The sequence below is a fragment of the Gekko japonicus genome, unplaced genomic scaffold (assembly GCF_001447785.1).
Source record: "Gekko japonicus isolate JY-2015 unplaced genomic scaffold, Gekko_japonicus_V1.1 scaffold1722, whole genome shotgun sequence".
Classification (NCBI taxonomy): Eukaryota; Metazoa; Chordata; class Lepidosauria; order Squamata; family Gekkonidae; genus Gekko; species Gekko japonicus.
Genome location: NW_015160264.1, coordinates 145,889 through 166,721, shown reverse-complemented (window position 1 = coordinate 166,721; position 20,833 = coordinate 145,889). Strand labels below are relative to the sequence as shown.

General features: G+C 43.9%; 1 protein-coding gene across 1 annotated transcript; it reads right to left on the bottom strand.

Moving 5' to 3' along the window:
• Positions 1–4,993: 4,993 nt before the first annotated feature.
• LOC107113636 (zinc finger protein RFP-like) lies at positions 4,994–20,670 on the bottom strand. The gene is made up of 6 exons (XM_015414988.1): positions 20,147–20,670; positions 16,261–16,491; positions 10,769–10,791; positions 8,474–8,580; positions 7,076–7,102; positions 4,994–6,709 (listed from the first exon to the last, which is right to left on the bottom strand). The coding sequence occupies exons 1-6, from the start codon at positions 20,576–20,578 to the stop codon at positions 6,174–6,176; spliced, it is 1,356 nt and encodes a 451-aa protein (XP_015270474.1). The 5' UTR covers positions 20,579–20,670; the 3' UTR covers positions 4,994–6,173.
• Between the last annotated feature and the right edge of the window lie 163 nt (positions 20,671–20,833).

Here is a 20,833-nt window from a genome sequence, read left to right as displayed (position 1 = left end):
GAAGACGTTGACTTTGAAGGTCTCTTTCTTTGGAGGTGATGATGGCCTCAGTGGAAATGGTGTCCAGGATGGGAGCCGTATTAATTTGGTGTGGACGATGTATGTTGCGTAAGGATAAGCACATCTTAAAAAGGGATACCATCTTCCATGTACAGGAGACCAATTTATTTTTCTTTTGCCCCAAAATACACCCCCCACCGGCCACAGTGAGAAGCACTGGCATTCTGTGGGCCTGTGCAAAGCTCTGCACATTTGACTTTTCAAAAGTTGCTTTTATTGTTTATAGGTCCCCCCCCCCCAAGGGTAAGAAGGTCTCCAAAACTTATCCCAGCAAGTGGCTATGAGAGTGCTTGCTTTCAAGGCACCAGATAGAATTGCCACAAAAAGTAATTAGGCACCAGACAATTAGGCCATACTCTACATAAGTGCAGCATTTCATGCCAGCGTGTTGGTGGAAGATTTATGCAAAGCAGAAACACGGGCGTCCAGCTCCACCTTTGTAATAAAAGAGTGTTTTACAGAGTGTTTTACAAGTTTTGTGAAGATTCTTATTGGTGGTCATCTTGCCCTAGACAGGAATACACCTCTGTAATATCCCATTGATCAAGATGCCAAAACAGAAATTTGAACCTACCACGAGAGTTCCTTTATTCAGAGGAATGGAGGACCTCTTTGATCCACCCTGTATTTAAATGCGGTAACTTTTTGACCACCAAAGAATAAGTAGAATGACTGCCATTAAATTGTTTGTCCTGTCCTCTGTACTGTTATATTTACTTTTCTTCACTGATATCCTTGTAGTTGGCACTCTTGTCAGCCCTTTTTCTTTGGTTATGTTATGTTATGGTTAGGTTCAACTGTATAGTTCTGTCACTTATAAGGTGACCTAGTGACAATCTCTGAAATCGTTTATGAAAGTCTCTGAGCTGGAGAAAGATGCCTCCCAGTGAGCGGAGCAGAAAGCCACAAGATTGGCCCCTGCCTCTGAATCGTGATTGGAAGTGCAACCCATCTTTATCAGACATGCCATCCATATCTCTTTGATGGTAAGCACAATATTCCTTTTCGTGCTAGCGAGACAGTTCTGTGGGCTGTTGAACAGGCAGTAGAGTAGACCTGTATGAACAGAAGATGAGGACCCCAGAAAAGCCATTGCTTGATTGGTCACCTGTGCACTTCCCACCGGGCAGCTCCTTTTGGGACTGACTTCTTCTCACTGCCTTTAAGCCCTGTGGTCACTGGCGGGGCTGAGAGGGAGGCCAGAAAGCTGCTCTTTGCTATTCCCCAGGTGCTCTTCCAACAGGAAACAGGAGATCAGTCCAGAAGCCTTTGGGGTTGTAATGTCTTCTAGGCCAGTCTCTTATTACCCATGGCCTTCCTTTTTGGCCCTGCGAATGCCAAGAGGAATTAAGGGAGGAGCCATGGAGTATCTGCTCTGCATGCAGAAGGTCCTAGGTTCCAAAGTTAGCTTTTCCAGGTAAAAGGATCAGGTAATGGGTGAGATGAAAGACCTCTCCCTGAGACCCTGCAGAGCTGGTGTCAGTCAGAGCACACAATACTGATCTTGATAGACCCAAGTGTCTGACTTGGCACAAGTCAGCTTTGCGAGGGAGTAATGATCCAGTCTCTGCTTCCGCCTGATATGGATTGTTTGCACACAGCCAAGTGAGGACTGCATGCTTAAGTGGGGGTGGGATTGCTCTGAGGGTCATCTTACCTTCCCTTGTCTTCTTTTCTAGAGGCAAATTCCACCCCCTCCCACCTTAAGTGCGGCACCCAAATGAGTTACTCTTAAGGCATCCTGTTTATCCAGATTCGAAAGTGCAGCTTAATGATGATTTTCAAGACCTGGATAATTGGAGTGGTGGAGACCCAGAGAGGGTTTGATGAACTTCCAGGGGCTGCTGTTGGAATGTAGGACTAAGTGAACCTTTGGTGTGATGTAGCGAGGCAATTGTTATGTTTTTAGGAGTCTGAAGAGCAGACAAACCATTTTCTTAGCACTTGGCATTCCCTAGCTCTGTTTTCATGGCTTCTCTTAGCCTCTGGACTCATCCTGGGACCAGTATTAAGTCCCCTTCCACTTTTTACACATCTTAATACCCTTTTCCTATCACTCTTCCCAGTCCCTATTCAACCCAGCTTCTCTCTCAGTGGCCAGGGAGATGTACTAATGGTGTTCGCTTTTCTTTTGATTTAAAAATGCTAGATGAGTATTTTAAATCAATAAAGATGACAGAACAGAATAGCTTCACTTCTAAAGATTTCACATAATATTAACTTCAGTATGGCACAAACGTCTGGTTGTCAGGGAGAAACACTTTTGTTCTCTGGCATTACTGACACTGCTCACTGTATGCCCATGGGAGTTTTTGTCCGAAAACATAATCTTGCAAGTTCCCTGCAAAGTCTGAAAAGTATTTCACTGAAGAGAGTACAATTATTGTGGGGCGGGGCGCTAGAAATGGGACTTGGTGTTATAGCCTCTGCCTTTTTGTCTGAGGTTATTTCCTGAGATTCTTTCTCTCCCAGTATTAAGAGTAAATCCTGACATTCTTCATCTTTTTTTAAATCCCAACAGGTGATTTTAAGTATTCGTTTCCCATGTGTGGCAAAGGTTTTATTCTGAAATCAACTCTGGAGACTCAGAAGTCTTCCAAGAAATGAGTCTCCCTGGCCACTGTGTGACAAAGTTACTGGGAAGTCAAGCCTACAGAAAAAAGGAAGTCTTTGAATGGGTTGTATGCAGGGAAAGGTTCTCTCTTGTACAAAATTAGAGAACTTGTACAAAAAGTTAGCTTTGTGGCATCAAATCTGTACCATTAATGTAGAAGAAAAATATTAAAGTAGGGTTTGCAGAAAGAACATAATTTTCTGTGGTTGGCTATCAGGATAAAGCGGCAAATTCCCTTGGAAGTGGAAAAAGTGTGTCCACATGGGTGCATTTTCACACCCTGCTTCACCTTTGGTCCTAATCTTCCATTGCATGTGCCTGTCACTTGGTGCCTCTTATTGCTTGCCTGTATAGTCACTGAAGGCAGAATTACCTGGTGATGGCTCTTCTTTCTAGACCTCAGTATTTGACATGATGTTTCACTTGCTGTTTTCCCAGCCAGTTTAGGGCTGCAGTGGTTAAAACCATCAGCCTGCACATTCTAAGTCACAAGTTTGTTGCTGAATAGGTTGTGGTTTTGTCACAAAGATAGCTTTGTCACAAGTTGACATCTTCGATAAGGAGGGAACACAGGTGAAACAGCTAGGCTAGCAGAAGGTACTTTGTGTCAAGCATTGTAAAGGTAAAGGTTCCCTTGCTCGAAAGCCAGTCGCATCCGACTCTAGGGTTGCGGTGCTCGTCTCCGTTTCAAAGCCGAAGAGCCAGCGCTGTCCGAAGACGTTTCCGTGGTCATGTGGCCGGCATGACTAAACACCAAGGCGCATGGAACGCTGTTACCTTCCCACCAAAGTGGTACCTATTGATCTACTTGCAATTTCTTGCTTTCAAACTGCTAGGTTGGCAGGAGCTGGAACTAGAGATGGGAGCTCACTCCATCATGCGGCACCCGGGTCTCGAACTGCTGAACTACTGACCTTCCACAGCCTGCAGTTCAGCATCTTAACCACTTGAGCCACCGCAGCTCCTACAAGCATTGTACGTGAGCTTTTATTGGTCCAGATCTATCTCCCAAATGATGAACCTTTTCTTTCAGGGGAAGGGCAACCCTGAATATGGCTGAATATGATGACATTCAATCATCTGGACTGACCTTTCTTTGTCCTTGTCCAACCCAGTGCTAAGAGCTCAACTATACAAGACACTGGGAATGGAATTCCCGTGTGTGTCTGTGTAAAAATCAGATGTTCATGTGCTAATACTTCTTTGGACCATGGTGCAAGGGGGAGAAGGATCAAGCCTCCCCCCACTGTTTTCCTAACCTGAAATTGCCCTGTGGAGGCACTCTGTGTCATGTTGGAGTCCTGTTGGGGCTCCCAGGTGTCTGACACAGGTGGAACCTCCTAACATTTTGAGATTGGCTCCAGCTCCAACGGCAACCATTTTTTGTGGCTGCAACTTTCTGAAAACTGAAAAATGGACACAAAACTGAGCACACCCTTAGTAACCAATGCTGTAATTAATAAAATACAGCGGATTTTATAAAATACAGTTCTGTTGGTACGGAAGCACTGGACAACTATGTGCGCATAATTCACAGCAGAAAGAAGACTGGCATTGTTAGGCTGATATTGTTGGATTTGATGTGATTTGATTTCCATCCCGCCCTCCCTGCAAGTGGGCTCAGAGTGGTTTACAACATATAAGGAAACAATACCAACCTTAAAATATCTACTAAATCATCATACTAAAACCATAAAACACAGTACAAGATGGAGTTCTTAGAAGATGTCCTAATGTCCTGGTTCTGCATGATGGAAAAAAACATAAGGCCCTGAACTATGGGTTCCCATGTTGTAAACCCAGCTTAATCCAGCGTATAGCAGCTTAATCCAACAATATGACTCTTACAGTTCAGAGACGCCCTTCTGTTGTGAACCTCTAGAAACTGATTCTGAGTGTTAATAAAGAAACTCTGGGTTCCTCCAAACAGCTGCTAAAATAAGCGTAGCCTTTCATTACACAGCAGGATAACTGTTGCCTTGAATAAACTGGTACAGAAGGATATGGGCACTGGAATCTGCCCAACAAGTTGGACCTCTGCTCCATCAAGCTTAATTTTTACTCTGAAAGAAGCTTTCCAGGGTCTCAGGTGGACAAAAGCTTCCTGGGACCAAACATGGGACCTTCCACATGCAAAGAAGGCACTCTTGTCACTGAGCCACAGGCCCTTCCCACATGGATGGTGGCATTCCCAATTAAACTATCATATTATCAACAGGCAGAACTGGCTCTCCCACACCCTCAGTTCACAGAAAGCTGGATTTTATTGATAACACTGAAATTGTAAGGTTAATGATAAGTCTATTTTATTAACAGGTTTATTGGGAGGGAGGCAATTGCGTTTTTGGCGTCGGGCACAGAGAGATCTGGTTTGGCCCTCTGCAGTTACTGTATTTTTCCTGCCTGGCCGTTAACTTGCCAGGAAAACATTATACAAATCACAAAAGTATGCAGTGCGGAAAGATCCTCCTGAGCAAACAAAGGCTTCTGGGTAGTAGGGGACAGAAGAGACAAAAAGCCGTTTCCAAAGCAGACCTTATATTCCATTAAAATACTACTGCACTTTTAACAAGGCAGAGCTCAGGAGTAAGGGACTAGCAGGGAATACTCCGTCTAAGACGTATAATTTCTGCATTCCTACAAGCTACGAGCGAGCAATACATGATATTAGGCCAGCACAGAGCAATCTAACAGTTCAGAGTCGCAAAGATCCCAAGCAGGTGAGCTCAGCTGTTGCCACAGAATTATGCATGGAGAAGAATTTCTGGAGAATAATGCACCCATTTTACAGAAGAGAAACACGGAGGCTGAGTTTTGAATACAAAGAACAGTAGGTTAATATATGATAGAGCACTAAAAAGAATTAGAGCAAAGGGCCAGAGTCTGCCCCTGTCCCCCATTATAAATAATTATAAATAAAGCAGACCCTCCCCCCCCCTACTGATGTTGCAGGCAACAAATAAAGATGAAGTCTGGAAGTAGGGTGCAGGATTTGAGCTGCGGGTGGCCATGCTTGATGGTAATGGCAGGTACAGTGGCAATTGAACTACCCCTCTTCCACAATGTGTAGCAGCCCAGAAGTCACTGGTAGCTACCAAAATAGTACCTGCACTTCCTTTCCAATGGCTGCTCAGGAAACAGCAGTAGCTTCTCTTTCCTCCTTCCTTGGCATCTGTGTGCCCATAATGAGTGTGAGGTCAACCGATTGGCGAGCTCTGCCCTCCGTAACATTACCTCACTGGCCAATTTGATTGACTCTTGGACATTGTGATATCACCGTGAAAATGTAAGGAAGAAGCAGCCCTGTTTTGGTTTGGTTTTTAGCTGCACGGAAGAAGCTGCCCAGAAGGTTAGTCTCAAAGCTATCTGTAAGCCTACAAACAAACAGATCTAATCTGGAAACTAGCCAAACTGAGTGTACGAAAAACAGGCTGGTTAGCGAGGGAATACCTAGGTTGGAATGGTGATGGGGGTGGAGTGAGGGTTTCCCTTTCTGAAGTCAGCAGCACTTCAGTTTGGCCCCTTTCCATACCCGGAAAAAGGGGCAGATCCTCTCCCCAGAGAACGAGGCTGAAAGGAAAGCGAAGATCAAATTGTTTGCATCGCCATCAAAAAATTCCACGCAGCCCTTTCTGTAATCCAGGGACACTCGGATCTTCCTGAGTTTATGTCTCAAGGTCAAAGGGGTTGGCTGGGGGGAAGTAAAAGCCAAAAATTGACAGGGTGAGGAGGAGTAGCTGAATGACTGGCCCATGGCCCACAGTCCCTCATCAGGGCTAACAGGGACGAGGCCCTTCCTCCGGATTGACTCTCGCGCAACCCCCATGGCCCACCTTCCGAGGTTTTCCTCCACTTCCACCTCCCACCAATGTCTTCCTGAAGTGAACCTCTCCTGGCCCAGCACACACATCATGATATCAAATCTCTGAGGGGTGTCAGGCAGATTCTGACATCTGCTCCCCCTTCGCACACTCTTCAGATCCTCGGACAGAATGAGGAAGGGATTTGCCGTGTCTGGATCCAGAGTCGCATTCACTGCAGAAAGAGAGAAATAAAATGATTTTGTTCAAAAATGGTTCAAATCCAGATGAATGCTGTAATTCACCAAGAAAATACATACTTTTAAAAATTAAGGATGTGTTGTTTAAACCTTTTAAGAAACTACTTATTAAACAAGTACAAGGTTATTGTTAATGTATTTACAGTTATCAGTTTGTTGTAACGTCAATTATGGAATTTCAATTGAGATTTTAAATTTATTTTTTTAATTAAGTTTTAAAAAAGAAAGAAGGGTGAGTTGTGTCAAGAAAAGGATTGTGAGACCTGATTAAAACACTGGTGGTGGTATGCCTCCCCTATCAAAAAAAAAGTTTCCCATTTCCTTTTGCTCTTAGCAGTTACCTTTGTTCAGTGCTTGATTCAGCAACTCTGTTATGCAAGAGAAAAAAAATTATAAATTTAAAAGTCATATGATATATAGCAATGCTTTCCATCTAGTCTTTTTAAAAACACTATTTTAGTCCTCCCTGACATCCATTCTATCGAATTATTGGCAAGGGGCAGACATCAAAAAGACTTTCAGTGCCTGCCTTTGATCAGCGGTTGCTCTAGAGCACGGGTGTCAAACATGCGGCCCGGGGGCTGGATCAGGCCCCTGGAGGGCTTCTATCAGGCCTGCAGTGGAACTGGCTGTCTTCTGCTTCTTCTTCCAGTTCCGCTGCTGCGTCATCATAGGTTTGCAGCTTACAGATACACATCTGAAGGATTGTGACAGCACAGACATTTTGATGCAATAATTCAGAGCAAGAGGTGTCAGTTATCAGACACTGTTAAATAAACAAAATATTGCAAGAGTGCTAATGTTTTAAGCAGGTTTTTATTTTAAGTTAAAAAAACCACATTTGTGTTTGTGTCCTTTATAAAGTTCATACCTCCACTACCTGGCATATTTTATGACACGTAGCCCCGCCCAACAAGGTCTCATTTATGTCAGATCCGGCCCTCATAACAAATTAGTTTGACACCCCTGCTCTAGAGATTCTGCTGTGGGTAAAAAGGCACAACAAAAGGTGGCACATGCTGCGGTCCTAATATCAATTTCCTGGGAGTAAGCCCTACTGAATAAAATGGGGTTTATGTCTGAGCAGACCTCCTTCAGATTCCTCCCATAATTTATCATGATAGGGAAATACACAATACCTTGAACTGAGCAGTAAAATCCTTGGGTTTCAGGTCGAGAGGAACTGGTCCTCCTTTTATGGACACCAACAGACAGGACAATAATTATTTGCCCATCTGACAGGAAGCTGAGTTACACCTCTTCTAAAACCCCTAAACTTCAATGGACTCAGAAGGGTGTAACTGCTTAGGATAACACTGTTAATTATGTTGGGGTCCAATGTATTGGAAGAAGGGTGGGTGCACACTAATGGTTTAGAAAAAGACACAAAATATATGGCCATGTGATACTTCTGTCCAAAATAAACCTCCCCAAACCCAAACCTCCCCAAACCCTCACACAAAGCCCCTCATTACACTCAGCGCTTGAATGAAGACTTCGCGGAGTGAATTAATGCTTCTGTGGAAATGACAGCAGCAAAATGGAGAAGGACAAGGAAGCAGGAAGAGGGGGGAGCAGAAACTGTGTGGGGCAGTCTTTTGAAACATTTCTTTCGACAATTTAAGGAACACTGCTGAGGAAGCCAGGAATGGCCTTTCCCTGCACCCAAGCAGGTCTTTCCTTACAACCGAGCGGGCCCCTCTTAAAGATCTGTATCCTTCCCCTCCCACCCTCAATACCTTGGCAGTTCTCTATGGCTTTTGAGTGTTTCTGAGAGGAAATTCTCTGTCTCTCCTCCAGCCCTTGAGAAAATTCCACCACCTGTCTCTCTTGCCCTTCCTCATACCTGAAAGAAAGAGGGTTCAGTTCAAAAAGGAATGAAAGAGAATTGCCACCCCAGCAAGCTTTTTGACCTGAATGGGCGTGACAGACAATTACTCAAGTGTCAAGCTACTCAAGAGTAGCTGACCCAGCATGCAGGTTGAAGCTGTTTCACGCAAGCAGATTATTTTGTATTCAAAGCAGTTTTTGAAGAGAAAAGACAAGAATCTCCTGGATTATTTTTCACTGAGGAGTGAAGTCAACTAGTAGAACCCTGTTGCTCATGAGAAAATGCACATGAGAGTTCTGTATCACATTAGCAGACCTAACTGTGGTTTCTTCAGACAAGAAGTCGTTCTTGTTCAGTGCTTGGTGGGACAAAGAAGGGCAAATGGAAACCATGCAAAGTCCACTAGATCAGCCCAAGGGAGACAGCTTTGCTCAGAGGTAGAATCTTTGCTTCACACATGCAGAAGGTTGCAAGCTCAGTTAAAAGGATCACATGAACCTCCTTTACACACAGATCTTTGGCCTATCAAGGTTGGTATTGTCTAAGCTGCCTGGCAGCAGCTCTCCAGGTTAAGGTCTTTCATATCAGCTTTCAATCAGAGATGCTAGTGACTGAACCTTTAACCTTTCTGCATTCATGCCTTTGGCTCCGAAAATCAAGCGACACATAACACTGTAGTTCTGTCACTGGAATTCCTAATATTTAATGCTAAGAATTATGTGTTGGGATGGGAGGTAAAGATCAGGTCTGCAGTGTTGAGGAAGGGACTTTTCTTTGTCCTTGTATCATTTGCCCCACTGAAAATGCATCCCTTGGGCTGTTTTAAGCCCTAATAGGGGAAAAGACAGAACAACGTCTGAGTCCAGTGGCACCTTTAAGACCAGCAAAGTTTTATTCTGGATATAAGCTTTCGTGTGCATGAACACTTTAAGAAATGTGCATGCGCATGAAAGCTTATACTGAGAATAAAACTTTGCTGGTCTTAAAGGTGCCGCTGGACTCAGACTTTGTTCTGCTGCTTCAGACCAACATGGCTTAGGGTTGCCAAGTGGCACTTACCTTGCCGGCGGGGTACTCCCATTCGGATCCCGGCGTGTGCATAGAGTTTTCCCTTGTATGGCCGTGGCCCCGCCCCCAGCGTGCCCGGCGTCATAACGTCACTTCCCTGTGACGTGCACGCTGGGGCGGGGTTCCCCCCGGGGCCCGATTCCCCGGCGTCGGGGAACGGGCCTCTGGGGCGGGCAGTTTTCCACCCCCCGGGGGGGACTTGTCAGCCCTAACATGGCTGCCCACCTAAATCTAGGGGAAAAGACAGATATCGGTATTGTGCCTATTAGGGCATTTTGATTGGGAAAGGGGCCCAGATGGAATAGGGAGTTAACGCCCTCTATCCCCAGCACTACAGTCCTGATCCAAATCCGACCTTTGTGAAAACTTTGGAGCTCCAAATACATGTCTGGATTTCAGCTAAGGAACTCTGGCATCCTGTGGCCCTCAAACTATGAGGAATGGGAGCCAGCTGGAGTAGCGCACTCTGGATTGGATGGAGCAATGAGCCTGACAGCACAAGAAAGTTCAGGCCCTTCACAGGGAAAAGCATCAGGTCTCTCATGACAGATACAATAGTGGGCAAACTTTTGCAATGAAAGGCCCTTTTGGCCCATCCCAGAATGAGAAGCGTGTCAAATCGTAAGGATATAGCAATTCTCAAGCAGCACGTAAAATATTATATCAGGATCAATATGTTGTCAAAGGCTTTAACGGCCAGAGTTCATTAGCTGCTGCATATACAAAAGAACCTCCTCAGGAAAGCTCCTCTATTAGCATGTTCATAGCCTGGGGAACTCCTACAAGATAATGACTCAGCCCTACCCCATCTTCCTGAGTAGATATGAATTACCTGCCTACCATTTTTCTTCTCACCTTGACACAGACTACTCCATCTTTCTGTGTTTACCTCTGAGGATGCCAGTCACAGCTGCTGGCGAAACGTCAGGTCCTACAATGCCAAGACCACGGCCACACAACCCGGAAAATCTACAGCAGCTAATATTTCGGGATCCTTCATATTTTCCCTCCCCCTGAGAGAAGAACAAAACCCCTGTTTTTAACTGTGCTTAGCAGGGTTTACGATGGTGTTTAGAGATGAGTGGGGAACCAAAGCTCTTCCTCAGGAAGTTGAGAGGGAGATAGAACTGCATACCTGTGCATAGTGCTTCCAGCCTCCTGAAAGAAAAGAAAGAAGGTCTCAGCTGCAAAGGCACAACACAGACTGGGCTTCTGGTTCATATGGGAGTTCATTTTTTCTGGAAGCAAAGAAATCTAGTTGGATTCTATGTGCCACGGACAGCTGCTATGGGCAAAATGGCCACTCCTACAACACCCACCAGTAGTACTTTAGCAGGTGTGAGAGTCTTTGTTTGGAGTAAGAGACAGAAGGTTTTTCACACTCTCCTTATTCAATTTATTACTGTGTCCAAACTAGGGTTGCCAAGTCTGATTTTCGCCGCATCCACGTCACTCGGAAGTGACACGACCATGCCGGGCACGCTGGGGGCGGGGCCACGACCATTCAAGGGAAAACCATAGAGTTTTCCCTTGGATGACCATGGCCCCGCCCCCAGTGTGCTCGGCGTGGTCGCGTCACTTCCGGGTGACATGCACGTCTGGGTGGGGTTCCCCCCGGGGCCCGATCCGCCGCTGGCGAGGAACGGGCCCCTGGGGCGGGGGTTTCCCCACCCCCTGGGGGGATTTGGCAAGCCTAGTCCAAACAGGCCTCTCAACCTCTGGCATTGCGTTTTCTACTACCCCCAGGGGGCTGATGGAAAAACTGAAGACAAGCAACATCTGCCGGGGATAGAGGGCGTTAATTCCCTATTCCATCTGGACAAATGCATTGTCATGACAAGAATCATAAATTTAAGGCGGACAATGCGGACGTCTTTGGAGAACTTTAAAATAAAACGCATAATGGAGTACAAATTGTTGTCATGGAATGTTAATGGATTAAATTCACCAAACAAGAGGAAAAGAATCAATCATTGGATACAGAAACAGAAATGCAACGTGATATGCTTGCAAGAAACACATATTAGAAACCAGGATATAAAATATTTAAAGAATGCTTTATTTGGAATTGAATTTTGTTCTGCGGCCTCAAATAAGAAAAAAGGGGTTGTGACATATGTGAAGAAGGAGTTACAACCTACAGAAATTTTTAAGGACATAGATGGCAGATACGTGGGTGTGGAATTAATGATTCAGCAGAAAAAAACATTGTTGATCAACGTGTACGCACCCAATGGAGCAAAGGAAAAATTTTTTAAGGATATAACTGACCAATTACAACAATTGACTTATGAGCAAGTTATTATGGCCGGAGACTTTAATGGGACAATAGATCGTCTAGACAGAAAACCACAAAAGGACAACGAATTCAGCGGAAAACTGCCAAAGAATTTTTTTGAATTAGTTAAGCAAGAAAAATTAGAAGATGTTTGGAGGAAATGGAACCCGATGCAGAAAGACTTTACTTTTTATTCCAATAGACATTGCTCTTTTTCCAGAATTGATATGATTTGGATGTCTGAAGAATTATCAATGAAAACACATAAGACTGAAATTTTGCCAAGATGTAATTCAGATCACAATCCGGTGGTATGGAGTTCCACAGAAAGGAAAAAACCCTTTCTGTGGAGGATTAATGAAGACTTGTTGGATAAGAAAACGGTAATTGAGATGTTAAAGGAAGAAACGAAACAATTCTTTCAACAAAATTTAAATAAAGAAACACCGATACAGATTGTATGGGATGCTTATAAAGCGGTGATGAGAGGAATTCTCATCTCGCAAAACGTGAAGCAAAAAAAGGAAAAACTTCAAAAACAAACAGAAGTGTTAGAAAAAATTGCTCAGAAAGAAAAGGAATTAAAAAAGAAGCCTGGAAAAAAGCAAATTATTAAAGAATTAAAGTTGCTGAAGGAACAACTGAATGAGACTTGGAATCAGGAAATGTATTGGAATTTAAAGAAGTTACAACAGAAATCTTTTGAAGGGGCGAACAAACCGGGAAAATACTTAGCTTGGCAACTTAAGGCTAGAAGAGAGAGAAGAATGATAACCAAAATAATAGAAGATGGAAAAGAGTTCGTTGATCCTAATGGAATAAAGAGATGTTTCTTCAAGTATTATGCTAAACTATTCCAAACAACTAGAGTTGATCTTGAGAAGATTAAAACATATTTAAAGGAGATTCCACTACCAAAAATAAGTAAGGAATACAAAGATTTATTAAATGGTCCAATTCAAAAAGAAGAAGTGATGAAGGCAATAGAAGAGACAAAGTTGGGGAAGGCGCCTGGGCCGGACGGATTTACAGCGAAATTCTACAAAAAGATGAAAGAAGAAATTTCCCCGGTCCTGGAAGCTTTAACCAACGAAATAAGAGAAAACAAAAAGGTGCCGGACTCATGGAAAGAAGCAATTATTTCTTTGATTCCAAAGGAAGGACAAGATTCAACAAATGTAAAGAACTACAGGCCAATATCTCTTTTGAACAACGATTATAAAATCTTTGCAAAAATTATTGCAGAAAGGGTGAAAAACTATTTACAAACGGTAATTTCTGAAGATCAAGCGGGCTTTTTACCCAAAAGGCAGATTAGAGACAATGTAAGAATAGTAATGGACGCAATTGAATATTATGAAAAGCACCCAGAAAAAGAAGTAGCTTTTCTGTTTGTTGATGCAGAAAAAGCTTTTGACAATCTTAATTGGAATTTTATGCACCAGATGATGGAAAAGATTGAAGCGGGACAACATTTTAGAAATTGTATTGAAGCTATCTATTCTGAACAAAGAGCTAAAATAAATGTGAATAAAGAACTGACAGATAACTTCAAAGTACAGAAAGGAACAAGGCAAGGTTGTCCGTTATCACCGTTATTATTTATCTGGGTATTGGAAATACTTTTACAAAAAATACAGTACGATCAAGAAATAAAGGGCTTGACACATAAAGGACACCAATACAAATATCGAGCATTTGCAGACGATGTAATGTTTATGGTGGAAAACCCAACAGAAAAATTGACATTGCTTTTTCAAAAAATAAAGGAGTTTGGAGAATTGGCCGGCTTTTACGTAAATAAGAATAAAACAAAACTTATATGTAAAAACATGATCAAACAAAAACAAGTGGAACTACAAGAACTGGTACAATGTGAAGTAGTTAAAAAAACAAAATACCTTGGAATTGAATTAACGGCAAAAAATATAGACCTATATAAGAATAATTATGAGAAATTATGGACTAAGCTGACTCAAGATTTTAAGAAATGGGATAAAATGAACTTATCACTGATGGGAAGAATATCAGTTATAAAAATGAATGTCCTACCACGTTTGATGTTCCTGTTCCAAACAATACCAATTCTGCATAAAACGGATTTGTTGGCCAAGTGGCAACAAGAGTTGTCAAAATTTGTTTGGGCAGGCAAGAAACCAAGGATCAAAATGAAAATACTTTGTGATGCCAAAGAAAGAGGAGGTCTACAAATGCCAAATCTTAGACTATATTATGAAGCGGTTTGTCTAACATGGATGGATCAATGGGTGAAGCTTGAAAATGACAGATTGTTGGGGTTGGAAGGGCATGATTGTAGATTTGGCTGGCATGCATATTTATGGTATGACAAGATAAAAATGGACAGTTTTTTTAAACTTCACTTGGTGAGAAAAGCTTTGTATATGGTATGGACAAGATATAAGAAGTACCAGAGTGACTTAAGACCATTGTGGATTGTACCAGTAGAAGTGTTGATATCTTACTCAAGACAGCGAGGTAGAGACTGGTTGCCATATAGAGATTTAATTAAAAAAGAGGGAACAGAGTGGGTAATGAAAAAGCAGAATGAAATTGAATATGAATATGAGTGGTTGAAATATATGCAGATTTATGATCTTTTTAGATCTGACAAAAAAAACTATGGTTTTAGAGAGGAAAAAAATGAAATTGAAAAGGTTTGGGAGAGTGGAGGAGGAAAAAATATTTCTAAAATGTATAAGGTGTTGTTAAAATGGTATACTGAAGATGAAACTGTTAAAGAACAAATGTTAAAATGGGCTATTAATATGAATAAGGAAGTGGCTATGGAAACCTGGGAATATTTGTGGAAAAATTCTATTAAGATCTCGACATGTACTAATGTTAAAGAAAACTGTTATAAGATGATGTATAGGTGGTACATGACACCTAAGAAAATTGCAAATATGAATCAAAATATGTCAAACAAATGCTGGAAATGTAAGAGGCATGAGGGCTCATTTTATCATATGTGGTGGACTTGTGAGAAAGCTGTAGACTTTTGGACAAAAGTCCACAATGAAATGCAAAAAATATTGAAATGTTCTTTTAAAAAAGCACCGGAAATTCTGCTTTTGGGACTTAAAATGGAAGAAGTCAATACGACTAAAAAGACTTTACTCTGGTACCTGATAGTGACAGCGAGAATGATTTATGCTCAGTTTTGGAAGACAGAAAAGGTACCAGAGGTTGAAGAATGGATACAAAAAGTTCTGTTCATGGCACAAATGGATAAGATTACAAAAAAACTGAATAACAAAGAAGACGATGAGTTTTTTGGAGAATGGAATGATTTTAAAATTTATCTGGAAAAGAACTGGGATGTGAAACAAAACTTAATATGTTTAGATCAATATTAAGTCAAACGATGTTATCTTTAGATTGTAATGATGAGAAACTGATATTGTTGATGATATGAAGTAATTTGGAGCAGGGGTGGAAGCATTGTGGGAAGCCATTGGAGGGAGGGGAGGAACTGGGAATGGGGTAGACAATTGATAGAATGAAAAGTTTTATATGTTGTATTCCTGAGAAAATAAAAAATTTGTTTACCAAAAAAAAAAAAAAAAAGAATCATATCTTCTTTATTCCTAATCTTAGGATCCAGAGAGGTCTCCTTTCATTGGGAAGGGATATGAGGAGGGTTTCTGTCTTGCATGCACACCGACAAATATAAAAATAGGAGATGCTCTGGCGTTGGAACTCACTCTGTTATCCTAAGTTCATTCTTTTGAGCTTAAGGCAACAAACCTTTGCCTGTCTGAAGAGGCTGTGCAGGGTACGGATTGGCTAGAAGCCTATAATATCATGAAATATCCTCCCCCCTCCCTGGAGCAGTTTTTCAGCTTAAAATAAGCAATCGAGTTTTTAAAGAAAGACAATCAGGATTTGGATCCAACCAGAGAGCCAAATTATACATTATGGAGGCCATGGATCAGACCTGGGTCCACAGACACCATTTTAGAGGAAAATTTAGCTGTTTAAAAATGGCCGCCATTTAAAAAAGCTAAATTTTCCTCTAAAACAGTCTCAGTGATGACCGGTCTAGCTCTTAGCCACTGTAACACGCAGTTTGGCTCTCAGGCTCAGCTGTGGTGTTGCACTTGAATGTGTGAGCATTTAAATAGCACTTTTAAAATAAAGTTAAAACAGGACAGTCCACTGGAAGCCACATGAAAATGCAAAATTCACTAGGAAATTAGCATGCACTGAAGAGACAAGTATACATATTTTAAAATAAACAATGCAAGGAAGCTGGACTCTGCCCACAGGACCAAAGAATACACTGGCTCTTGTTTTTATGTATGTTTCTAAGGAGCCTCTGATCTCACCTGCAGGAACTCAGTTGGCACCTGCTGGACCTTTCTCTCTGTCTTTCTTACAAGGCGGCTGAGATGGCAAATCTCCTCAGAAAGCATACTGACAATTTCACCCTCCCTCTCCTTGAGCTCTTTCACCAGGCCTCTGAGGTTGACCAGCCTGAGGTGCTGTTTTTCCTGAAGAAATGTGTGCATTCGTTCAAAACCGAATGTGATCTTCTGCTTCTCCGCTTCTAAACATGCCTGGGGGTGGGAAACACATTAAAACGGGGGAAGAAACAGGCATTACCACACAGCCTCTTCCTGACAGACATTGCTCCAGGTCTGGCCATAAAGCGTACAAGCAGGCCTCACAGAAACAAAGAGAGAAGAAGAAGAGATTGGATTTGTACCCCGCCCTTCACTACCCAAAGGAGTCTCAGAGCGGCTTACAAACTCCTTTCCCTTCCCCTCCCCACAACAGACACCCTGGGAGGTAGGTGGGGCTGAGAGAGCTCTGACAGAAAGTGCTCTTTTCCCCAGAACAGCTCTGACAGAGCTACGGCTTGCCCAAGGTCATCCAGCCAGGTGCAAGTGGAGGAAAGGGGAATCAAACCGGGTTCTCCCAGATTAGAGTCCGCGCACTTAACCACTACACCAAACTGGCTCAGAGAGACTGAAGTAAGAAAGCAGGACCATGTCCATCTCCATCACACTAGCTAGAAACACGTCGACAGCCTCTGGAAGGGCATAGCTTCACCCAGGAAGGGCGCACCAGCCCCCCACATCACATCAGAAGGCCTTTTGCCACAACTGACTCCGTGACTACTTTCATGGAAGCTATGGCCACAAGATTGCCAACCTCCAGATGGTGCCTGGAGTTATCCTGGGATGATAACAGATCTCCAGACTACACAGATCAATCCCTTAGGAGGAAATGGCAGGTTCAGTGGATGGACTATGTGATGTCACACGCTTATGGAGCCCCTTGCCCTCACCGGCTTCTGCCCTCCTCCAGCAGCCACTCCCAAATCTCCAGAAATTTCCCAAGCTGGAGCTGGCAACTTTACGTACTTCCAGGGCTCTTTTTGTAGAAAAAGCCCAGCAGGAACTCATTAGCATAACAGGCCACACCCCAACAGCACACTTCATTAGCTTATTAGGCCACACCCCATGTCTTCCCTTGACTTGCCCAGGTGCCCCACGGCTGCGTGATGCCTGGCAAGCCGGCCCTTAAATGCCTCCCCAATCCTTCCAGGTCCCCTCCGGCTTTGGAGTCGCTGGGGGGGGGGGGTTGTTCTCCAGGCCTTCCCTCTGTAGCCACACATGCAGAGGTTTTAACTGTAGTGGGCGTGGCCAACTCTAAAGCCAGCCGGAACTCTGTTCCTGTGGGTTCCTGCCCAAAAATAGCCCTGCCTACTTCCATTGAATTTCCCACTTTTCCTCAGGTTTGAATTTACCCATTGCTCCCTCTCTCATCCTCGAGCCTCTTCGAGCCAAATCAGACATGATGGCATTAAAAACGTTGCGAGGGCTTAGTCACAGAGAGGCAGGCTAGAGTGCTCTTGTTTTCCCTCATGCCATCAAAAGTGCTGAAACAGCCACATGGGGAGGATAGTATGGCCATTTTTGGCCCTTGGTATTAAGGCACGGTGGGGGGACAAGCGCACTTCAACCTGCCATGTTGTGGGCCCGATCCCTTGCAGCATTTTTAAAATGGCAACAGTGTCCGACTAGTCTGACCCTTACAGGAAGGGCAGAATAAAACTGTGTGTGTGTGAAATGCTGTCAAGTCGCAGCCGACTTATGGCAACTCCTGTAGGGTTTTCGAGGCAAGTGATTAAGCAGAGGTGGTTTGCCATTGCCTTCCTCTGCAAAGCCTTTCTTGGTGGTCTCCCATGTAAGTACCGATGCTGCTGAGTTTCCAAGATCTGACAAGATAGGGCTGTACTATACCATTCCGCATACCAGATAGAACTGTACAAATAGATAAATATGCCTCTTATGGATGACAGTCATTTTAATACTGGAATAAATATTTGCAGTAAATAGTCTCTTCCTGTTCTGAGATTTTATATTATGGCTTCCTTCCTACAACACAGAATGTTTGGGATCAGTTATTATTTCCATAAAACCTTTTGGAGAATACCCAGATGGCCTCATTTTCTTATCACAATCAGTCAGTGTGATGAATTATTGCTGAATGTAGGAACGGACTCTTTTTAAAAGCATTTCATCTGAAGGGAAATGAACACTCTCATCTACCGTGAGCATGGAAACCAATCTGTTCATTCATTTGTAATTCCATTAGGGTTGCTATGTCAGTCTATTGTAGCAAAACAAAACAGAAGATTTCTGTAAAAAACAGGCAAATCAGTTTATGTCTTCCCATTGTATCTGAAGAAGTGAGCTCTGACTCACAAAAGCTCATACCGGAATATGCCACTGGACTTCTGGTTGGGTTTTTTTTTCCATTCATGCATGCAAGATTGCTTGATGCTGCATTCCAGTTTTCTTTGCCTGTCGGGACAGAGCAGGCAAAATTCTGAAGAGTCAGAGCTGGCCTGCTATTCACATGATAACTGTCATATGTGTAGCCCAACTTGTGTTCACAAGTTTAGCCACCAGACATTCCTGGCATCTCAACTCTTCAGCCAGTTTCTGATCCACCAGATCTTCGCTCTCTTTTTTCCAGAGACTTTAGCCAGGCCTTTTGCTGCACAAAGAGGAAAAACGCTTCCCCCCCCTCACAGACCATTGATACCAGCCCTTCATTTCCTTAGACGATAATGTCGGATCTGAAAACATGGGACTTGCTGACATAACCTCCCATATTATTCTGGAAACTTTGGGTAAATTCCTTTGTAACTTACCACTTCACCCCTTCCATTTTACCTATTTCACTGGGTGATAATTTGGGAACAGATGCAATTCTAAACAGTTACTCCCTACCAATGTTCCCTCTAAGGTGTGGAGTCTTGTGAGCAAAAACTCTACTTGGTGAGCGACTGGCCTTAAAGCTGTGAGCGAGTGATTTGGCTGCTGCATTGAGTAGTTTGCTCTGGAGCCCTCCATCCTGAGCGGAGACGAAAATGTGTGAGCCAGAGGCTAAAAAACCGTGAGCTAGCTCACACTCACTCAGCTTAGAGGGAACACTGCTCCCTACCACTGTTCTCTCTAAGCTGAGATAGTGTGAGCTTGCTCACAGTTTTTTTAGCCACACATTTTTGTCTCAGCTCAGAAAGGACAGATGGAGAGCAAACTAACTTATGCAGTAGGCAAATCGCTCGCTCACAACTTTAATGCCAGCAGCTCGCAAAGCAGAATTTTTGCTCACGAGACACCACAGCTTAGAGGGAGCATTGCTCCCTACTAAATCCATTGACTTTCACGTTTAACTAGAGACAATGCCACTGTATGAATTAGAACGGCAGTTATTTACCTATTACGAACTCTAAGACTGCTACCCCACCTGAACCTGGGTTGTTTCCCTTTTCATTAGGCCACAGGAAAGGAAAAGCGCACAGGTTTCAATAACACTCCATTCTTAAAAAAAAGGAGGGAGAAACAGTTGTTTAAAACTGTGACATTCAGCTGTGGACGAATGCGGGGTTATCTGTACATGCTTTTTATGTGCAGCAGTCATTCTCACAGGTCTCCTGCCAACCTAGCAGTTCGAAAGCAAGAAATTGCAATAAATAGGTACCACTTCAGTGGGAAGGTAACAGCATTCCGTGCACCTTGGTGTTTAGTCATGCTGGCCACATGACCATGGCAATGTCTTCGGACAGTGCTGGCTCTTCGGCTTTGGCACCAAAACCCTAGAGTTGGATTCGACTGGCTTTGGAGCAAGGGAACCTTTACCTTTACATTCTCACAGGAATGCACCTTCTCAAAAGAAACCACAGTTGTTTCCTACCTTGTATTTCGGGGCTCCCTCTTCCAGCGGCACCACGTCCTGGTCCTGATGCTCTCGGGCTCCGTCGCACACCGCACAGATGAGGGCTTCTCCATCCTCCCGGCAGAGGAGCTTCAGGGGCTCCCGGGGGTGCCTTTCACACAACAACCCCCTCCCCTTCTCCCCTCGGCCCGCCCTCGTTCGCTCCTCAAGCTTCTTGACTATTTCTATGACGTTCGCCAGCTGCCGATTCGGCCTCAGGTCCCGGTGGAGGATAACTTCTCGGCACTGGGGGCAGGTGGTGGCGAGGTCGAATTCCTCCCAGTAGTGGGAGATGCAGGCGCGGCAGAAATTGTGCCCGCAGTCGAGGGTCACCGGCTCGGCGAAGTGCTCCAGGCAGATGGGGCAGGTCGTCTCCTCGCAGAGTGCCGAGAGGAGAGCCGCGTCGGCCATGGCAAGCGCCCCTCTCCGCACGCAGCCCTCGCTCGGTTCCGACGGCGGCCAATAATGACCGGGCAGTCATGGCCTTCCCGGAGAGGCCTCGGGACGGCGGATGATGCTCGCCGAGCAGGCAGCGACCCCGGGGAAAGAGGCGTGTCTTGCAGCGCAGTCATCTGGCAGGAGTTACCCCAGCCTAAGGCCGTGGAAAGCAATGAGAATTCTGCAGGGAATTGCACTCTTGGGTGGGGCCTGCTGTTGGACACCAAA